Below are 21,191 nucleotides of genomic sequence, written 5' to 3'. Positions count from 1 at the left end.
ACGCTAAGACCCAGATAATGTTCTTAACTAAAAGTTTGATAATAGGTCATTTCATCCTATCAAAACCAACAGCACACTTGCACACTATTGAGAATAGTGAACGACAATTTGCTATGTCGTGCTTGTGTAAGACGGAGACAACACATACGGGTGTAGCGTCCTCTTAATGTGTTGGCTTTATTTGCATATCACCGGTCAATACAATAATCATGCCAGATAAGCTTATCGATGAACTAAGTATCCAAAAAAATAGAAAACAGGATTTTGTATTAAAACTATTTTCTTTGTTTATCGTATTAAACACGGGATTGTCGTTAATATGAATTTATAATAAATGCTATTAGTTACTATACAATTTGTGTTAATTCTTATTTCACTTCGATCCACACTAAACTCAACAAGTAAGAGGACTTTAAAAATGTATATTATATTCGTATTTATTGAGTGTACCTATTATTATATATTTCATACCCCCCCCCCCTTATCGAAATTCCTAAAAATACGCCACTGTTTAATTCAGAGGCGACATTTCAACTTTTTGAAAGGTATGCTAACAACTATAGTTAGTTAGGCAAATAAAAAATTCAGCAGACTAATATAATTTGTTGTAATATAATAATTATTATAAGAGTTTTTTTTCTCGCTACGCTCGAACATAACAATCTTTATATTTTCCATTTAATAATCTAATATTCTAATATATGATGAATATACTACTATGTTTGTTCTTAAATTTTTATTTTTATTCATTTAAATTCAGTTTTTGAGAGGGGGGTAATTTTTAACCATAATAAAACTGAAAAAAAAACCACTCGCTAACAACTACATTACATTTTTATTTCAACACAAGTAGCCTTCTGATAGGTTATTCTATCTTAGGCATAAATAATACCTATTTTTTTAGAGATAACAATGAAAAAATAATTAATACATATTATGTGGAGAGGAAAAATAAATAACCTATTATAGCCTTATATGTGAAGGCCCAAAACAAGCCTACACCCAGCCCGTTAATGACGAGGGGGGGAAAATGCCCACTCTGCCCCCCCCCAAATTTTTTTAATATTATTTTAACATATTTTAGACTTAAAATAAACAATCATAAATATTTATAATATTCTATAGAAAATATACCTGATTATATAATATTATAACAATATTCAAAAAATTACGAGAATTACGAAATGCACTTTCCAGTTAACTTTTCAGTAGGTATTACAGTAAGCAATATTGTATTTCAATAGACACAGCATAGAATAATTTAAATATTTTATACTAAGGCAGGTAGGTACCTAATTACTTTGAATTGACTCATTATCAGTTATTATTTTTTTATAACAAACTTGTCCATATTATAGAAATAAAATAAGTAGGTAATAAACTTAAGTTAACAGAATAGGTAACTAGTAAATTAAAATATTAAATGATTAATGTTCGTTATTTCTACAAAACTAAAAACAGGTTATAAAACTTGGGACACATCTTTGTCATTCAGGGGACACACTTTGATTTTCAGGGGACACAAAGTGTGTCAGCCGTCAGGGGACACATTATTTAAGCCCCTGCCACTGGGCTTTGGTGTGCTTAGCATCACTAACATTAGGTCAATACCAAATATGTTATTGTTGAATGGGTATTGTACGAGTGCACGAGTTACAGCCAGCGGGTATCTATAAATTATAACCATAAGGTATTATGAAAAAATAAAAGGTTTTCAGCACCTCCCGTGTTTTTATTGAAATTGCACCCCTGCTCTTATTTATACTTTATAGTTTATGAATAAGTTCAACACTCATGTCGCACGATGTTTGCAAAACCAACGGATTCTACCCACGCTTGATCGTATAGAGTATAGACTTTCGATCGTTTTAATTAAAATTATTAAATAATAACTAGCTGGTTTTTTAAAATGATATTGTATCATATTATATGCACGCGCGTGTCGAAATATATATTAAATCGAATAAAACCATTTGCATAATATTTATGACGCGTCTATTTCGTAAACACGACGTGTATAGGTACAGCGTACATACTAGAAAATTTTTTTTTAATATTTTGCAACATATTAATCGACGTGTCAACGCATTCATTAAAAATGTGTTATTTTTATTTTTTTATTGTCGATACACACACGACTGTTTGTCCGTCAATTAATAGTATGGGTGTGCATAAATTATTATTTATAATAATTAATAATATATGACATTCGACAATGGGATTTATACTATAATATAATGTTTACCTAGGTGTATAGTTCTAAATCCTAAAAACTCCGAATTTATTTATGATACATTATATTATTATATACATTAGATATATGTGGTGGTTATACCTACACGCACGGAAACCATAAATATTCAGCTGCTACAAAATAATATTTAACATAAATTCATTAATGTTGGTCTAAAAATTCCTCTCTTCATTTCCAAATATTTTACGAATTCAAATTACCGCCAGTACGGTATTCGAATATTTTAATTAATTGTAACGCTCCTTTGTATAGTTTATATTATCCATTCGCTTCAAGTCTATTAAGGCCTTTTTTTACACTCTACTTGTATCAAATCAACCCACCTCAAATTGTATTATATATTTGCATATTAATATCGTCTTGAATTGCTATATTAAAAAAATAACCTTAAATCAATCAATATTTTCCTTCTAGTAGTCATCAGGGCATCGGCTATCGATACTATGTGACCCGAATACCATATAACGATGTTTTGTCGACGACCGTTATTCTTAAATAACACTACCTATTTATTACTATTATTGCTAGGTATTTATAATCAATGATTATTCTAAAAGATGGATTTTTTCAATGTTTGTGTAGGCAAATATAATTAATATTATGGATTTTTATCAACATCAAAAAAGCTACTTTTGTAGGTACATTTTATTACTTATGGTAAAACATTTTTTGACCAATAAAATGCTCAAAAGTTATACGATATCTAAGATGCAGATCGTCTTTATCCAGAAGGTTTTCAAAAAATATTAAATCATATGAGTTATAAGATCTACAATATATCATGAAATCGTTTATTTATAAAGTTTATAATTAAATAGCGATGAGGTACACGGGTATGCTTTAATGAATTTCTTCACACCACCATAGGTACCCACGCATTATTATAGAAAATTCTGTCTCATTTTCATGTATTTCATGTCAACATAATTGTGGCGTGACACATTTACATGCAGTCTTCGGGCAATAATAATAATATGGAAACAAAAAGTGGTCGTCCTATATAATTTTAACATGACGAACTTTACAATTTAAATCACTGTAGGTTAGGTACTACTAACTATAGTTCCTATCTACTCAAAAGTTTGAACAAAAGAAAGGGATCTAACAATGTATATTTTTCAGTTAATTAAAATATCCTAACCCTGATCATTATAGGTAGGTAGGTATAGGTAGTATAATTTAAATTTATAAGGTTACTGAGCAGTGCTGCAACTAGGCTTTGGGGCCCTAGTGCACATTTTACTGTGGGGGCCTTCTTAAAGGCATTTTGTGTTTTGTGGGGGCCCCACTTAAGTGGAAAGGAGGCCCATTTGGGGGTACTACGCACCCCCAGTCCCCCCGCTAGTTGCGGCACTGTTACTGAGTGATGACGTGTTTCTTACATCATATCATCTTTGTTATATTTGAAGAAGCCATCTTCAGTAACTTTAGATGATCGTATATTCAAATAAAAACTAACTTCATTTTAGTTAAGACATCACTTGCTATCATATTTTATTCAAGCAAAAATATGACTTTTGCGTTTATCCATTAAAATAATATTCAATATTATCTATACTTAATCATAAAAGTGAATTGAAAATTAAAAATATGTTCCTTAAGTATAGGACCTACTTGAAAATTTCGAATATTAGGTATAAATGTATAATATTATAAATATTGATAATAATATTATATAGGTACTCAAATAAATAATTTGTCAGCCAATGGCTTAGATGTCGAGGCTATTATTTTGAAAATATAATATACATATATAGGTATGATATTATTTTATAACTACACTGAATATTATATTATGGTGACTTTCAGACATCATCGTAATTTTAATAATTTTTGATTTTAGTTATTACCTATACTTATTGCTAAACGTAAAAAAAATTCTTATGTAAGTATATATTTAAAAAAAAATCACATAATATTATCATTTAACACATTACACGGGGTATAACAGCATATTATTATAATATATATATAAAAAAGGTACATTTTGACGATACCGACGTAATAGCAAACAAGACAAGTTGGAAGGTAACGTAGGTAGGAAACATTATAGGTATACTCATATAGTAGGTATAGGTAACTGTAGTAGCGTATAGTGGTGTTAAATGTCATCAAAATTTTAATATAATTTCCAAAGAGCATAATAGTTATTAACATAACTACATACCTATACGTGTTTAAATTATATTATAATACATAATAAATGGCACACATCGCCTGTGTAGGTAATATAGGTATATTATGGTATATCATTCGGCAACATAAACAAAAAATAATGTGGTAGATAGGTAGGATGGGTAATAATTTGCAATGATCGCGTGGCGTAAATTGGAAACCAGTTAGGTATAAGCTCGACACATGAATCGCCAATCATCATTATATAGGTAGCTGGTAACTGCAGTTATATACCATTTTACTACCATACAAACCTATTTACTGGTAAACGCGTAAACTACTCGTTATACAGTATGATTCTTCTTTCAAGAATCAGACATTAATTTATTACTGACTTTATGGGTTTTTACTAATATATTTTTTTTGTTATATAATATCTAACAAAGTTATTACTACATGTGGGTGCAACACAAAATGTTTCAAAATATTTTATATTTAAGAATATAAAATGGCTAACAGTAGTTGATAATATGAGAAGAACCACTCTGTATATATTATTATAAATCGTGTCCCCACTGCGGTTCGGATCTTCTTCGTCGGTCGTACGAGTCCAAGGCCAAGGACGATACTATCCGACGTTCGAATTAAATATACGTACCAACGTATGCGGTAGTATAGTAGGTACATATATATACGTCACTCTATAGTGCGGCGTGCGTGAAGCAGGTCGCTCTCTCCTCTCACGATCCTCCGATCGGAAATAAAAATAATCATATCAAACGCGCTCCGCGCACGAGTGTAAGGCGATAATATTATATTAAAGACCGCACGTCTGTAGTAATATTCTCGTGACAATCGTTTGCAGTTCGCTCGACCATACCACGAAAATCTGCGAAATCCTTCAGCGAGGACGCTGCATGCACACGATTTATAGGTAGAAAATAGATACCTACCATGGCGGACATCAAGACGGTTTTCGTCACGGGCGGCGCGGGATACATCGGCAGCCATTGCGTACTATCGCTGCTGGAAGCCGGCTACGACGTGGTGGCCATCGACAACTTCGCAAACAGTGTCGGCAAGGAGCAGACCGCCGCCAGTCTGGATCGGGTGCGCCGCATTACCGGCAAGGAAATCACCTTTTACAAGTGCGACCTGTTGGACATCCAACAGCTGGACGGCGTTTTCGACAAAGTACAATAATAATACTTTATTATACGTTATTATTAATAAAGAGGCGCGCGCATTTAGCGCCAGAATATCTTGACCCACGAAAATATTATTATTTTAGGAAATTATTTTCCTTTACTCAAAACATTCAGTAGGTACCTGTATGCAGCAAAAGCAAACACTTCGATTTTTAAATCAATGACATATAGACATCCTAGCTGCCGTCCACGCAAGTAATAAGAGGGAAATAAGGCATTTTTTCCTGCCAAAATATTTACCACTATTACTGAGAAAATATTCTAAATAGATATACAATAACTACTTTTCTATTGACATTTTGGACAATATTCAATATTCATAAACGAAAATATTACTATTATTGTTAAGTTTTTAGGGTGCCTTGAAAGACTGTATATAGGCCTTCCCGATTTCCACCAATGCGTACGTGCACCTAAGACAAATCACAAATTTACCTATATAATATCACGAATTTAATATTTTATTATCTTTGAGGATAAACTTTTGCCTATACCTAGTGCCGGATTAAGTGCTTCGCGGGCCTTAAGGAAATAAGTCAGACGAGCCTAATGGCCATAAAGAGCAAAATAAGGTATACACCAATCCAATATCTCAGCCATGATTCTGAACTATAAATTAAAACAATTTCATGATTAACAATTTTTTTTTATAAATATTTACATTAACCTTAACAATATTTAATACATAATCGACAATTGTGTCAAATTGAAAACATTTAATTTGTCTAATACATTTTTAAATTATAGCCTATAGGTAAATATTAAAATATAATATGTACCTACCTACCTATTATATTTATTATAAAATTAGTCACTGTCACCGCTGCAACTGTCCACTTGTCTGTCTTTTTCAACTATACATAATATCAAATTATTTTTTTTTTCTAGCTTTTCCATATGAAAAACTGCAGTGTATTGTAATATGTTGTATAATTAATTCTAAAGATAAAAAAAAAGAAGCTGCAATTACTATTATTTAGACGTTAGACGAGTATCAACGACAGGCGATTCGGCGGTGGCACATAGGTCATAATCATGGAATATATTTTTTAAATAGGTAACAGTTATTTTATGATTAAACTTGCTTAGGGTGCAAATATATGAAATCAATTTTCTCAATAAAAAAAAAAATCCTACGGACTGAAGTCTTTTGAAGGCCTTGATTTTCAACGCTTGATTTGCTTGTACTAGGTTAATTCGGCACTACCTATATGTATTCATGATAAGTGGTAGATACGCAATGCCTAATTCACTCCGGATTTAATAACATTAAACGAAAACTGACAGTATCTATACCTACTTATATTATGTTATTATTACACATTTACACCATCGTTTATTAGGTATGTGATTTTTACGAACTGTATGTTGTAGCATACATTCGACTGTGTTATACACTTTGCTGCAGTGAAATCGGTCGGCGAATCCATGAAACAGCCACTCATGTATTACAAGAACAACATAATAGGCGCAATGAATCTTTTGGAAGTGATGGCCTCTCACGGATGTTACCAGCTAGTATTCTCCAGCTCGTGTACCGTTTACGGGAACCCGTCGTCTTTGCCCATAACCGAAAGTCACCCAATTGGCAATGTCACCAATGTGTACGGCCGCACGAAATATTTCATCGAAGAGATACTCAGGGACGTCGTAAACTCCGAGCAAGTAAATACCTACAGATTTACCAATAATAATAGTTACCTATCCTTATGAATTGTATTACCTATACAACTGGTCTGCGCTTTGTTGATTTATCGTCCCCAATGAAACGTTTCGATTTTTTTTGTATTTTGTGCAAAAAGAGATGGAACATCGTGAGCCTGAGGTACTTTAATCCGGTAGGAGCGCATTCATCGGGATTGATTGGAGAAGACCCAACGACAAATTTTTCAAACCTAATGCCGTACATAGCACAAGTGGCGTTGGGGAAAAAGCCCAAGTTGTCAATCTACGGTGGAGATTATGCAACCCCTGATGGCACCGGTAAACATAATTTATACGTCATACAACAATGAACACTGTTTTTTCATACATTTCCTTGTTCACAGGCATAAGAGATTATGTTCATGTAATGGACTTGGCCGAAGGACATGTGGCAGCTTTAAAAAAACTACAATCAAAGCATGCTCATTTACAGGTAACTATAGTCTATAATTATGGTATTATTTGTATACAATTCTCACTACTTATTTGATTTTATGTTTGATGTATACAAATCTTCATGATAGACTATAATGAAGTGTATTTATAAATATCAATAAGTTGGATTTTTACAAAATATATTATGAATTGTACTTATTTTATATAACCTAACTATCAAATAAAAAAAAAAAATCATATTTTATTTATTAGGACGTGGTTAACACGAGGAAAAATAATTATAAATTAATAATAAGATCATTATGATTGTAGTTTAAAATACATATATATAATTTATTGAAATGCATTTATCATTATTGTATGTTAATTATATTAATGGTCTTAGATTTATAACTTAGGAAGTGGACAAGGAACTTCTGTATTGGATTTTGTAAAAACCTTTGAAAAAGTAACAGGTGTCAAAATACCATACACAATTGAAGCACGCCGATATGGTGACATAGAATCAATGTATGCCAATTGTGATTTTGCAAAAGTTGATCTCGGTTGGACAGCTAAATATACCTTAGAAGATATGTGTAAGTTAATATAGTCAATTATTAATAACATATTTACATACATTAAACTTATTAATTATTTTAGGTAAAGACTTTTGGAAATGGCAAACCATGAATCCAAATGGTTACAAGTCAAGTGATACAGCAAGTATGAATGGAAAAACAGATGGACATTAAATTAATATTAAAATTACCTTTAGTTTATTGAACAATGGTCAGTGTAATATGATTTTTTTTCTGTTTGTCCATACTAATAAACATTTGTCATTTTTAAACGCAGCTAAACAACAGTAGAACAGTTTAGAATATTCTTCTGGCAAAGAAGAAATGGATATCATAGTTTTAAGCCATTCAATAATCCTAGAAGACTATAAGACAATAACTTTAATAATGAAAAACAAAGTAAATACATTATTCTTACCTGCGATGTATTTTTAGAATATGTTGCTAAAGCTACAGGAAACACTGAACAATTTAGTTTCTTGTTATTTGTGAAACTTACACTGCCATATCCTGATAAGGTGACTATGAGATTAATGAAAATTGAGCACAATACATCCAATAAATCCTAAAATAAACAGTTAAAAACACTGAGATAAATTTTTTGTTTAATTTAATCTACACAAAACAAAATTATGCTACGAAAATTAATGATAATTGATAAATAAAACATTTTTAATAAATTAACAATACCAACATTTGTCAAGGTATTTGTTTTCTTTGTGAAACTGGTTAGATAAATCATGAAATTAGCTATAAACTCATGATGATATGGAATAAACATCTTGAGTTTAAAGACTTCAATAGCCGTATCATACAAAAATTTGTAATTTCTAAAAAAAAAATATATATAACTTTAAAATATGTCTATCAGAGCTATAATGAAAATACTTTACTTGGAAAATTGATTGCATGCTTGAATACATTCATTCAGTGAATCAAAAGATGTGTTACTAGAAATAAAATTCTGTGCACAGCAAAGAATTACAAACTTTGATAGCATTGATTCTTGAACAGGATAAGGTCTTAAGTTTTTTAGTATTTCAGTTGGCATGGCTATGCAGCAACCAAGGAACGCATAAAGTATTTCCTAAAATTAATCAAAATAAATATTTTGGATCTTATTTTAAAATATGCAAAGATACCTTATTTTCCAAATTGATTGTACACCATATATTTTGTAAAATATTGCAAACAAAGTGTACATTTTCCATATTTGTTTGGGGACTTTGTAATATTTGTTTAAATTCTGATAAAAAATGACATAGCAAGTCAACATCTACAAAATATGTAAAATATCATAAACATACAAAAACAGGAAAAACATTGATGCAATAAAATTGTAATAGAACTATACCTAAATTGCTGTTAGAATATGTTTCATGTATGTTATTTAAAATTCCATTAATTACATCTGTCACAAATTTCTTTTGTAAATCATGAAAAATAATATTGGAAACTTTATATAATGTTGTAACCAGTAATTTAATTTGATTTGTCTAGAAAATTTATTCAATATATTGATAAGAAAAAAAATAGAAAAAAATTCAACAACATGAAATTTACATCTAAATTTGAGTGGTGATCATAGCACTTATATAGAAGTCGAAATGCTGAAGTAGATTTTGTTGATTGCTTTGCAATTAATATAACTGACTCTTTCCAAAGCTTGCTATTGGGCCCTTCAGTCATATATTTTTCTAAGAAACCCCAATCAAATGGATACATTGGTTTATCAGCACCATTAATGACAGCTAAACAAGTCACTTTGGTATCTTCATCAACATCCAACATTTGTTTTCGTTTTGGAACAATAAATGACATTAATCCTCGGGCAATGCTATGATCGGAAAGATGCTTTAAATGTTTTGGTTCATCTGCAAATAAACATTCAATAAACAGCATAACAAATAACAATAATCTATTATAATTCTAACGGTCTGATTGGACTCTTATTATGACATTTTTTTCCAATTCTCGTCCAAGCCAAACTGATAACATCATTTGAGCTTCATTGATAAAGGATTTGTTAATATTTTGAAGAAATTTTATCCAACACTCTCCTATAATTACAAAATATTTTATTACTAAAAAAGAAAAAAATTGATTGAATGAGTGATGAAAAAATAATGAAACTGTCACCTGGTATAGGTCCATTAAATAAATCTAATTTTTCTGAATCCTCCAACTGTGTCACAACTTTCGGATAACTTTGAAATGTTTTAGGTAGAACATTGAGAGGCATGATTTCTAAATCTGTGTTGGATAAAGACCTAAAACATTTAAATTAACATTTTATAAAAGTTTAAGGGATTTAAACTTACTTAAGAGCACATTTAACAGTACTATCATTAGTGTGTAATACCAAAGACCATAATTTTTTGAAAAATTCACTGCGTTTTTCATTTTCTGTTGTTTGGTTACATAACACCATTAATAAATTACAATAGCTGTACAAAATAAAAAAATAAACATCACATTTTAATTTAATTTTACTCAAATAAATAAAATAATACCTAGGTATAACAGAAGGATGGTGAATGTCTAAAATAGTTTTATCAATCACTTTTAAAAGAGATTCTGGATTCATATACTCGGCAAGACACAAATCTACTAAAGATTCCAGTGTAAATTTCAATGGCAAGTACATAGAGTGTTTTATGTAAAATCCAAGCATTTGTTTCAAAACAGACACCAAATCTGAATTAGGACTAATGAATAAAATATAGTTTTTACAGTAAATATCTTTACTAGTTTTTAATAATTATTTTTTACTTTGATTTGACCATTTTTCTAATAGTATATGATTTAACAACATTCCACTGCCAACCTGGTTTATCTTTTGATAAACAATACAATAAGAATCTGTAACATCTAACTTCTGTTATCCATAAGTCATAATACATATCGATGCTTAATTTATTCAGTGCTTCATCGTTGCTATTTTCTAGACGTTTTATAAAACTTATTACCAGTGAAATGTTTTCCTATAAAAATAGAAAATAAATATGTTAAGTGTAAGGCTATACACAATGTCTTAGAAAAGTGTAATAGCAAACAATGTCTGTAACTAAGTTATTATTTATATTACAAACTACAAAGTAATATTTTACACCGCTAAGTAAGAATTAATACAATTTAAACCGTAGATATTTTAGGTGAAAAAAAAACATACATTTCAATCTTATTTCAATTCAATTATAATTATTAATCAGGAACTTTTTATAGACTTCCTTTACCAAGGTCAGACGGGTCTGCTAACTATTGTTTTGTAACGTCATATAGTCGTCGTTGTTTTACAATTAAAAATTGTAAAATAACAAACACCCAGCTCCCAATGCTTGTTTTATTTAACAACTTTTTCAAAACTACTGATAAAATTATTAAAATTGTAAAAATGTTAAAGAAAATTGAAATTAATTTTTTGATCAATGGTAATTTGAAAATAGAAACTTAATAATTATGAATTTACATAATATTTCTTTTCTAATGAAAGATTATTATTATTATTACTTAATACTTAATGGTAATATCATGAGTTGTTGGTGGTAAATATTTTTCAGTTTAAGTAGTTCAAATATAAATTTGATTATTATTATTTATTACTATACAAAAATAATTAACTAACCGGTAAACAAGCTGCGGTAGGTATGACTTTCATTAAATCAAAACGACCATAATGACTTATTTCTAGATCCAAAGCATATGAAATTAATGGCAACAAATACTGTTTATTCAATAACTTTAATACAATTTGTTGTTGAAAGCGATCACAGATTTTACTTAAGTAAAGACCAGCCAAATATAAATTAAAAAGAGTATCATCTAATAAATCACTGGTAAGATTAATCTCAGACAACCATTTTGAGATAAATTGTTTGTTATTAAATTCTGGACATAGTCTGAAAATAGAAACCATTAATTATTAAATTATTTTACCATTTATTTTCTAAAATACAATCAACAAAGTAACATAAATGTGCTAATAAAGTATCTTACTTGATAAGTGAGTATGATGTAATTAAAAATGAATCACTTGATAAAAATGGAAATAATTTATGATTTTTAGCACATACCCTGGATATAGCAACTAAAAATAGAAAAATTTAAGTTGTACAAATTTTCATAAAATGTAAATTAAAAACTTACGATTAGAGTTAAAAGTTGACAAAATCATAGTCATTTTGTCATCATAAATTAATTTAGTATGATTCCATTGTAAGATACTTGCTATGACACTCTGAGCAATAATTTTATGGCATCCATATTTTTCAACGACATTCAAACCTAATAATAAATAAAATTGTATGTAAAATAAAAATTAAAGAGGAAATTACAATACAAGTGTATATTACAGAAGTCAATAGTTTTGAGTACAAATTTTGAAGAGCATAAACTTAGAATTCTGGAACAACATAACAATAAAACATCAGATGCACAAGGACATAATATCAAAAGACTATTCAAGCGTTGGAACGTGGATGTTGGATCGAAACCATGTGCAATAAGTTGAATTGATGTTTGAATTACACACAAACATAAATTGTATTTTGTTTCATGTAGTGTATCAGGGATTGTGTCACAAAATTCTCCTAAAAAATTGTTTAAAAATAGAATGTCATCTAGATTATCAACCTGTAATAAATAATAATCAAATTGTAATAAAAATATTATGATAATACATATAATAATAAATTCCCAATATTGACATATATTTTACCTGTAGCCAAGAATAAATTTCAAATAATAAATCATAATCAGATGCACAGTTGAGTATTTCCACAAACAGTCGGACAAACAAAGTACGATGATTTGAGGATGTTTGAGACAAAAAAATGAATTTAAATAATCGTTTTGTAACATTCAACCAGCCAGTAATAAACCTAAAACAATAATTTGAAATGTAGATATAATAAACACAAAATTAGTTAAAATAATTTATTACTCATGATCATCAAAATGTGTACTGATTTTCATATGAAACAAAATTGCATGCCAATCTTCAATACTTTCATCCATTATTTTTATTAGAATGTCAACCAGAGTGTTGATGTTGTTACTGTTAGTATTTTCTTTATTTTTCAACCCAAAAACTATTAATTCAAATATTTCTTGTATAAATCCAGTTCTACATTTAATTTGAGGATTTAGGACGACTAACCAGTCAATTAGCAATTGATTTTGATAGTTATTAGATGTCATAAATGTGCACAAGGCTCTTAATGCTGTAGTACAGATGATTGGATTTTGATGACAACAATACTCTTGAAGGAGTAACATTTCAGGAATCTATAATAATGTGAAATAAGTGAAATTGTTTTCAAAAGTCTTAACTGTATATAATACAATCAACTCTCTGTAACTCATATAACATTTAATTGATTTATGATATCTAATAACTCAATATTTTTTCCTCTTAGTTACCGAGAATTAACTATACATCTGGATATCACTCTTAACACTTAAGTACCTATACTTCTTTCCAAATAAGAACGCACCGGTTCTGCGCACATTTTTCCCTTCCATCGGTTACTACCTATGCCTTTAAGTGGGAGATGTGCGCATCTGGTCAGAAACTGTTTACCCCCCGGTACGTTCTTATTTGGAAAGAAGTATAGTCATGAAAAGTTTAACCTGTAATCATTAAATGTATGCACTCCATTTAAAAAATATGGAACAGCACCACGTAGATGCATGTAAATTTAAGATTGGTACATTACTGAGAATAAAACAAGAAATAAAATAAAATGAATAATTACATTTGTCATGTCAGAACGGTGTCCTTTGATTTTAGTTTTAATCACATTAACTAGATTGTCCATCGCCTAGAAATAAATTAAATTTGTATTAGAAATGTATTCAAATCTTAATAAACAATGATCATTGAGTTATATTTACAGCGGTTACTGAAATTGTATATCCAGAGTCTATTTTTCGTTTGATCTCAGCCACAGTGTCCATCGTAAGATTTTTTTGCATGTTACAACAAAACAATCTCTACACGAGTCTAAATATTGAAAAATAATTGCACATAACAACAATACATCAATAACTTACAGCTTACAATTGGCAACCGAATAAAGAATAAAGATTCAATATCAAGTTACAACTTTGCAAATAAAATCTAAAGTACATTATCTAAATAGTAAATACCTAATACGTAAATACTTAATCAACGTTCAAGTATTTGTTGTATGCGGATGTTGCAGAAGATTCAAGTATGATTCAACCACAGATATTCATATTATCTGTTATATTATTTAAATAATATTTGTGGATTCATCCACAGAATTAACAATCAACAAATGGTATCACAAATTCACAACTGCCAAAACTACTAACACAGAATTATTCTGGTGCTAGTGTGCTACTGCCCTCAATAACGATAGCACGTTAGCACCACAGATTGAAATAGCACGATAAAACGTAATTGATAACAACGTTATCACATCTCAATATCTTATGCTTTGAAAATAAAGTAGTTGCCTAATTGAATGTAATTTCTAATTTATTATTAATGGAAATCGTTTTTAGATTTTCTGTCTAATGTCGTTACTTGTTATGTTATAGTCGTCGTTAGTCGTTACTTTTTAGACACAATTGTCGTATGATAATTAATTATTTTCTATGTTTTTTTTTTTTTAAACTGAATACGATTATGTCTTAAGAATTTTTGAAGTACCTACTTAGGTACTTTATTAGACGGTTAGATGTTTAGATTGCGTAATATGTTACTCTTTAATGTTTGTTCAAAGTGTGGAACACCAAAAAGCTTAGTAAACTTAAATTTGGCTTCAAACAAAAACACATATTCTGTGAAGGGCAATGCACACAAATCTGAAAAACCAATTTGCAACTACCACCACGATGCAATGGATTCATTTACTAATAGTCTCATTATAGAAAATATGATGAAATGGAAATCAGACAATTTTGTCTCTACCAACTATAAACTGTCAAGAGTCAAATCAGAATCTGTATTTGAACTCTGCGATGATCCAGACCATCTGACCACATACCTACAGCAATGCCTTGATGGGTATTCTCGAGTCAGTGAAAGTGCATTAAATCAATTCAGATTAACAATGACAAAACATGGCAAAATTAATGGATTAGTATTAATTGAAAGACTCAATGAAAAGTATGGAAATTGTATTAAGAAATCTGAATTACAAATGAATTTTGCAGAAGCGTATTGGGCGAATGGTAATTTGCATAGTATGTTTAAAATTTTTGAGACATTCTATCCTATAGAGTCCACAAAAGTAAATCATGTATTAGACCCTATCATTCATACTATAGTAAAATCACATGGTGTTGCATCAGTAGTTATGGTTTCAAATTTTGTCAACTCGATAGTTGCCAGGTATGGGGATTATCATCCAATGTGCATCCTATGGAAATATTTATTTTTAAGTGAACTATTTAATGACAACCTAGAAGCGGAAAAATTACTAAGTCAAAATACTAATCTAATAGAAAATATACAATACCTTATACCATCCCTTACAAGAAAAATGTTAAAAACGCATAAAGTTGAATGTGTTCAAAGGATAATGATAATTTTATTAAAACATAAACGAATGGAACCTTATCAATGGATTTTAAGGTCCCTGTTTGAGTATTATTGTGAGTATATTTGGTATATTTATAATTTATACATATTTTTTAGGCTTGGGCCGATACCTCTTTTTACCGATACCCAATATTCCGATATATGCAACCGATAAAAAACCAATAACCGATATATTTGAAAACCAACATTTTCAGCATAAACAATGAACCGATATTGAAATATCACCGATACTATCACCCGAAATAATATTATAATTTTACATTTAACTATTACAATTTATAATCTATGCTATTATGCTGATAGATTTGGTTTTTTTTTTTTTGGTATCGGTTCAAATATCGGTTTTAAAAAAAAACCGATACTGATAAACCCGATACCACCAATATCGGCCGATATCGAGTATCAGTTTTAGTATCGGCCCATCCCTAATATTTTTATTACAAATAATATATTATAGGTAGGTGCCTAGGTATATATTATTGAATACCTACCTAAATTATTTTTGTCATCTAGAGGGCTGGAAGTGGTTAAAGCTATTTAAAAAATGTGACTTATATAAGTTATACCCTTTTTTTTCAATTTGAATTCGACGACGCCGCGGGAATTGCTTTCGCATTACTTCCGCGGTGCCGCCATTGTTTATTAAAATTTTAAATATATGTAACATTTTAGTTTTAATTTTAACACCTTGAGTTTGTCCCTTATTGGGTGGTTATAAGCTATAAGTTATACCCTATTGTTAACAATACAAACCCGTGGGAAAATAATATCGATGAAATAATGACTGTGGCTTAAATTCCCAGATTTTTTTTTGACAAAATAAAATAAAAATCTAGGTATTAATATTTATTTTTTATTTATGTACCTATATGTACCAACACTTAGCAATAAATAATTTAAATTTAGTCAAATTTGAAAAATAATTGACATAAGAGACTCATTTTCTAAATAATTGACTAAAAGTGAGTAAATTCCAAAACAATGATTGATTTCCAGCCCTGTGTCTATTAAAAACAGTATAAACTATAGTATTAATATATTCATACTATTTAAAATAAAAATAAAATAAGTATTTAATTCAATAAAACTTGTTGATTGTCGACAAAAAAATTGTTGTTGTAGAAAAAAGGTGTTAAAAACTAAGTTCATAACTACAATACAATAATATGTTACTTCTAAATACTATTTATAGGCCCATTGATAAAATATATACTTTTCATTGTTTGTACTCGCTCCAAATTATTTCATTAACAGGCATTCGAGCAGGCATTTTATGTGTTAGTTTGTTAAAATTACTTTAATAATGGTGACTATAAGGTTAATAAATAATAGGAGAGTTAATATGAATGATTACAGTGGCCAATGAGTCATGACTCAAGATAATTAGGTCATCATAACTTTGACAGGAAGATGTATTATCAAATATCAGAGTGATATCTGTTAGAAATACAAAATCAGTATTTAAAGTATGAATTAGGTAATGAAATTTAAGTTGATTAATGATTTGATGTTTAATTTCGATACACATATAATGTTCATTCAGACATTGAAATAAAGAACAGTAGCATATTTTTTAATTTTAGTATAAAGTTTGGTCGCCATACTTATGAATTATGATCTTATTTAAAAAATTTAGTTTTTATCATACAAAATAACAACAATTTAATTCAAAAATATTTTATTGTTAAAATCAAATAAATGTTCATAGAAAAAAAAAACATTAATAATTATTAATTTTACATTTCATTTGTACAAGTATATTTTGATAATATCAAAGTAGTATTGGCATGAAAAATTTAAAAATTATTATTCAGTCAGTATTGATTTAAAAAATATATATATATGTTTTTATTTATATTTTAGACACATTAGGAAATGTTCGCCAATGCAAAGAAATTATGAAACACTCTATTGAACTCAATGTACCATTACCACAAGCACAGCAATCACGTTTAATTCACATGGTGCTCAACAATAAACATCAACAAAAAATCAACAAGGAAGTGACTGCAATTATATTTAAACTTATGTTTTAAATTAGTATGGTATTTTCCAATACAATTTTTTTGTTTTGTTTAAAACCAAATAATAATATTATATTGTTTTATATTTGAAATTATGCTAGTTATAATATGTTACATAATATTAGTAATAAAAAACAATATTTTAAATGGTAACACTAACTGTAATACTGTGATTATTTAATTCTTTAGGTTTTCTTTTTAATAACAGTGGGTAGTTTAATTACAGAAAAAATACATAAAAACGAGTTAGAGAATATGATTATAATTAATAGTTATAATTAAAAAGTAATAAAACTAAATCCATCCCATTCAAATATTAAAAATTGACTTATGTATAAATTCTTAAATATTATTGACCCAAGTGAATAATATTATTTGGTCTCTTTCATTGTAAAAATAAATTATTATCAGAAAAAAATACTTTGATTGTAAATAAATATAATAGACTAATATTTAATATTAACAAGACATTGATTAACTTAATATTGATAAGGACAACTTAACAATACTATTAACAAGGTATATCACAAATACATAATTCGGATTTTACGCATTATATAAAATAATAGATCTATGGATTCAATTTGCATTATTTTATAAAGTTAAAATATGCTTTTACAAAAATACAAACAATTATGATTAAACTCTTGTCAAATCAAATAATTCCATGAATAACAAACTTCATAGAAAATGTTAGTAAAACAAAGAAAGTACTCATGTAGATGGTAAAATCAGTAAAACTTTGGCTGTAAATTAAAAAAAAAAAATTATGATAAGTAGAAAAATACTAATAGTAATTTTATCAGGTACATACTTGCTCTGGTGTTGTAGTTGATGGGACAAAATTGTCATCATCATCAGAATCATCATCACCAGAAGATTCACTGCGATCTTTTAAAGCTATAAATTAGAGTGAATTATTGAGATAAAAAGATTTTCAATAGGTTATATAATAATACAAACATACAGTTTCTAAGATAATTGAGGTTAGTACTGTTTTGTTGTGCTTTATCTCTAGATAGTTTATCGAAACAATTAAGGCAGACGCGCAATTGTTTAGTCGACTGATTTGGTAATAAAAACCGTTTACTAGAACATGGACCACACACTACTGTACCACAGCTACGACAATGATGCTGAAACCAACATATAAATTAGAATTTAAAATAAATATATAATATATAAAATTATTTTTCATAGTGCAGTTACTCTTCGATTGAGGACTGTGAACTGAGTCTTTTTACAATGCATGCAAACATTGGCTTCAGAATCCGGAACCCATACCGCTGCATGGACTTCAACAGCTTTTTTACCACTCTTTCTTAACAAATCTTCAATACATTTATTAATGTGTGCCATCCATTCTTGTTTTTCTGTTGAAGTGGCTGCATAAACAGCAAATGACTTGGACGCCGTTCGAATTAACCATCCATTTCTTAACTCTTAACATTAGGATACATATAATGATAATTTAATTAAAATGTTAATGAATAATGATTATTAGCTAGAAAACACTTGGTAATTGTAATCATAACTTACGCCCTTCATCTTGCAAAGATTCCAATTTTACTTCTTCTAATGGTATAACATGCTGTTTGTTATACTAGAACAAATATATATAAACTTTAGTATATAGCTACAATGCTGTTAGCAATATTTACTTTTTTTTTGTTAATAAGTATATTTCCATATACTAGAATGTCGTTGAACAGAAAGAATTGTCTGGGTTTTGGTTTTTTTCGACAAATTTTTGTCAGTACACCTTCACCAACTAAAACACGCCCGGGAACAGCTAAAGGCTGCAATAATAAATGAAGGAATGTATCAGTGAAATATAATACTCTAACCAAGTATGTGTAACGTTATTCACAAAATATCATTTTTTCGTCAAAGACTCAGTAGGAAAAAGGAATTTCACTTACTTGTCCTGAGCTACCGAAACAACTTTCGACCATAGTAATGCGACGGGCATTTGCCTCACTATTTACTAAAAATTAAAATATTTATTTGCATAGAAATGTTAGTTAATTCCATAATAAAATATAAAATAATAATATATTACTCACCTAATCGGTCCACCATTGTTTGAACACTGTTGCAATCCCCTGTGAGATGGGCCAATATAGCCAATAATATGATAACAGATAATTAGTAATAAAAAACAAATTAATACTATTCAAGGCCTACAACGGTAACTATAAAAGGAAGTAATTTCAACAAAAAAAATGTAATACTTCTCAACAGTCCTAACCAGTTAACGATTTTTAAAACAATAAGGTCCGTGTCATAACTCACAATCAACATCACAATATTTATCAAATTCTTATCATTTTGACGTCATAGTCGTTTCACATTTTGTATTCACACATCGCACAGAATAATAACATAACATTATTATCGTATGCTTTTGCTGTTTAGTGTTTACACAATCACCGTGTTACAACTTTCAAGTTGTACACCACTTATTTAATATTGTTACGAAATATATTTATTATTTAATATATTAATAATAAAATATTTTAAAAAAAAAATTTCTACATACTTAGGTATATTCGTTATTTATTTAATATTATTCTATATTAGGTATAATATTATACTTTTTATAAAAATAAAAATAATAACTTATAAGATTAAAGTAAATAATAAATATTGACAAGTTGTTACCTACCGTCCGTCGCAAGATGATATATTTTAGATTGTTTACCCACTTAATATAATAATATGGGTACCTTGTGGTTTGTACCTACATAGTACCTACCCAGTGGCGTATTTACGAGGGGGGGATTTGGGAGATAGATCCCCCCCTTGACCTTTTTTTTTTGTAAAGTTAAGTTTAATTATTTACTGTATTTCTCAATAGGATACTACTTTTAAGTTTTAAGTAGGTATAGCTGTTTTCTAAATATTCTAGCCGTGGTAATTTGTTATAGGTACCTACCTACTATATGCCACTTGTCGTTCGTGACATAAATATCGGAAAATAAAAACATATACATTTATGGTGGTATGGTAACTATATTTTTGAATTTTCCGCAAATTATTTTTCATGCATGGTGAGTATTTATAATAAACCCGATAAATAGTCGGTAAATAAACAAAATTACCATGAAGACTGTAGATTTATCAAAGGGCACGGGTTTATTTTTAGAGATTGAAAACATTTTATTCACCTCTGGATTACATGCTTTAGATGTTTTTGATAAAAAGTTTTATCCAAATATTCATGAACTCTTTAAAATATTTTGTACTTTGCCTGTATCAACTGCTATAGGTACACCTGAACTCAAGTTTTTATTAAGTATTAAGTCTTACCTAATAAATAGTATGACAGAAGTAAATATTTTATCAATTTTCCTA

The 21,191-nt window shown here is 28.9% G+C and overlaps 4 protein-coding genes across 7 annotated transcripts; 2 read left to right on the top strand and 2 right to left on the bottom strand.

Annotated features, from left to right (window-relative positions):
• Window positions 1-5,047: 5,047 nt before the first annotated feature.
• On the top strand, window positions 5,048-8,834 carry LOC100163895 (UDP-glucose 4-epimerase). 3 transcript variants are annotated; one of them, XM_016808199.2, is made up of 7 exons: window positions 5,048-5,167; window positions 5,235-5,563; window positions 6,952-7,242; window positions 7,380-7,560; window positions 7,626-7,714; window positions 8,063-8,255; window positions 8,320-8,509. In XM_016808199.2, exons 2-7 carry the CDS (start codon window positions 5,324-5,326, stop codon window positions 8,409-8,411), a joined length of 1,086 nt encoding a protein of 361 aa, XP_016663688.1. In that variant the 5' UTR covers window positions 5,048-5,167; window positions 5,235-5,323; the 3' UTR covers window positions 8,412-8,509. The 3 variants fall into 3 exon arrangements, with proteins under 3 accessions (XP_016663688.1, XP_016663687.1, XP_001950131.1); XM_016808198.2 differs by adding an exon at window positions 8,515-8,834 and having other exon boundaries at window positions 5,062-5,563; window positions 8,320-8,448; XM_001950096.5 differs by having other exon boundaries at window positions 5,062-5,563.
• On the bottom strand, window positions 7,984-14,605 carry LOC100161836. 2 transcript variants are annotated; one of them, XM_001945709.5, is made up of 22 exons: window positions 14,388-14,605; window positions 14,133-14,241; window positions 13,994-14,059; window positions 13,180-13,523; window positions 12,955-13,117; window positions 12,590-12,869; window positions 12,384-12,521; window positions 12,234-12,324; window positions 11,863-12,136; window positions 11,010-11,221; window positions 10,751-10,945; window positions 10,559-10,684; window positions 10,377-10,507; window positions 10,172-10,297; window positions 9,801-10,111; window positions 9,592-9,733; window positions 9,380-9,513; window positions 9,131-9,324; window positions 8,932-9,067; window positions 8,656-8,802; window positions 8,429-8,602; window positions 7,984-8,241 (listed from the first exon to the last, which is right to left on the bottom strand). In XM_001945709.5, exons 2-21 carry the CDS (start codon window positions 14,211-14,213, stop codon window positions 8,450-8,452), a joined length of 3,444 nt encoding a protein of 1,147 aa, XP_001945744.2. In that variant the 5' UTR covers window positions 14,214-14,241; window positions 14,388-14,605; the 3' UTR covers window positions 7,984-8,241; window positions 8,429-8,449. The 2 variants fall into 2 exon arrangements, with proteins under 2 accessions (XP_001945744.2, XP_029343075.1); XM_029487215.1 differs by lacking the exons at window positions 13,994-14,059; window positions 14,133-14,241; window positions 14,388-14,605 and having other exon boundaries at window positions 7,984-8,602; window positions 13,180-13,327; window positions 13,396-13,519.
• Window positions 14,606-14,768: 163 nt separating this feature from the next.
• Window positions 14,769-17,999, top strand: LOC100159789. Its single transcript, XM_001945762.5, has 2 exons — window positions 14,769-15,863; window positions 17,674-17,999. Exons 1-2 carry the CDS (start codon window positions 14,945-14,947, stop codon window positions 17,844-17,846), a joined length of 1,092 nt encoding a protein of 363 aa, XP_001945797.2. The 5' UTR covers window positions 14,769-14,944; the 3' UTR covers window positions 17,847-17,999.
• Window positions 17,802-20,161, bottom strand: LOC100168677 (pleckstrin homology domain-containing family F member 2). The gene is made up of 8 exons (XM_001945818.4): window positions 19,901-20,161; window positions 19,757-19,821; window positions 19,496-19,633; window positions 19,374-19,437; window positions 19,044-19,276; window positions 18,802-18,970; window positions 18,649-18,734; window positions 17,802-18,580 (listed from the first exon to the last, which is right to left on the bottom strand). The coding sequence occupies exons 1-8, from the start codon at window positions 19,914-19,916 to the stop codon at window positions 18,566-18,568; spliced, it is 786 nt and encodes a 261-aa protein (XP_001945853.1). The 5' UTR covers window positions 19,917-20,161; the 3' UTR covers window positions 17,802-18,565.
• Window positions 20,162-21,191: the final 1,030 nt, after the last annotated feature.

Source organism: Acyrthosiphon pisum, chromosome A1, assembly GCF_005508785.2.
Source record: "Acyrthosiphon pisum isolate AL4f chromosome A1, pea_aphid_22Mar2018_4r6ur, whole genome shotgun sequence".
In the NCBI taxonomy this organism is placed as follows: Eukaryota; Metazoa; Arthropoda; class Insecta; order Hemiptera; family Aphididae; genus Acyrthosiphon; species Acyrthosiphon pisum.
This window is presented reverse-complemented; position numbering and strand designations above follow the sequence as displayed.

Excerpts from the sequence above, each read along its gene's own strand:
- LOC100163895 (XM_016808198.2), top strand. The coding sequence starts at position 5,324 with ATGGCGGACATCAAGACGGTTTTCGTCACGGGCGGCGCGGGATACATC. Across the intron at positions 5,564-6,951 it reads TGGACGGCGTTTTCGACAAA|CATACATTCGACTGTGTTAT; the intron begins GTACAATAATAA and ends TGTATGTTGTAG. Across the intron at positions 7,715-8,062 it reads CAAAGCATGCTCATTTACAG|ATTTATAACTTAGGAAGTGG; the intron begins GTAACTATAGTC and ends TAATGGTCTTAG.
- LOC100168677 (XM_001945818.4), bottom strand. Across the intron at positions 19,438-19,495 it reads TACTTATTAACAAAAAAAAA|TATAACAAACAGCATGTTAT; the intron begins GTAAATATTGCT and ends TATTTGTTCTAG. Across the intron at positions 18,735-18,801 it reads CCTCAATTATCTTAGAAACT|CTTTAAAAGATCGCAGTGAA; the intron begins GTATGTTTGTAT and ends TCTAATTTATAG.
- LOC100161836 (XM_001945709.5), bottom strand. The coding sequence starts at position 14,213 with ATGCAAAAAAATCTTACGATGGACACTGTGGCTGAGATCAAACGAAAA. Across the intron at positions 12,325-12,383 it reads GTCAACTTTTAACTCTAATC|TTGCTATATCCAGGGTATGT; the intron begins GTAAGTTTTTAA and ends TTCTATTTTTAG. Across the intron at positions 8,603-8,655 it reads ATTCTAAAAATACATCGCAG|TCTTCTAGGATTATTGAATG; the intron begins GTAAGAATAATG and ends ATTGTCTTATAG.
- LOC100159789 (XM_001945762.5), top strand. The coding sequence starts at position 14,945 with ATGTTTAGATTGCGTAATATGTTACTCTTTAATGTTTGTTCAAAGTGT. Across the intron at positions 15,864-17,673 it reads GTCCCTGTTTGAGTATTATT|ACACATTAGGAAATGTTCGC; the intron begins GTGAGTATATTT and ends TTTATATTTTAG.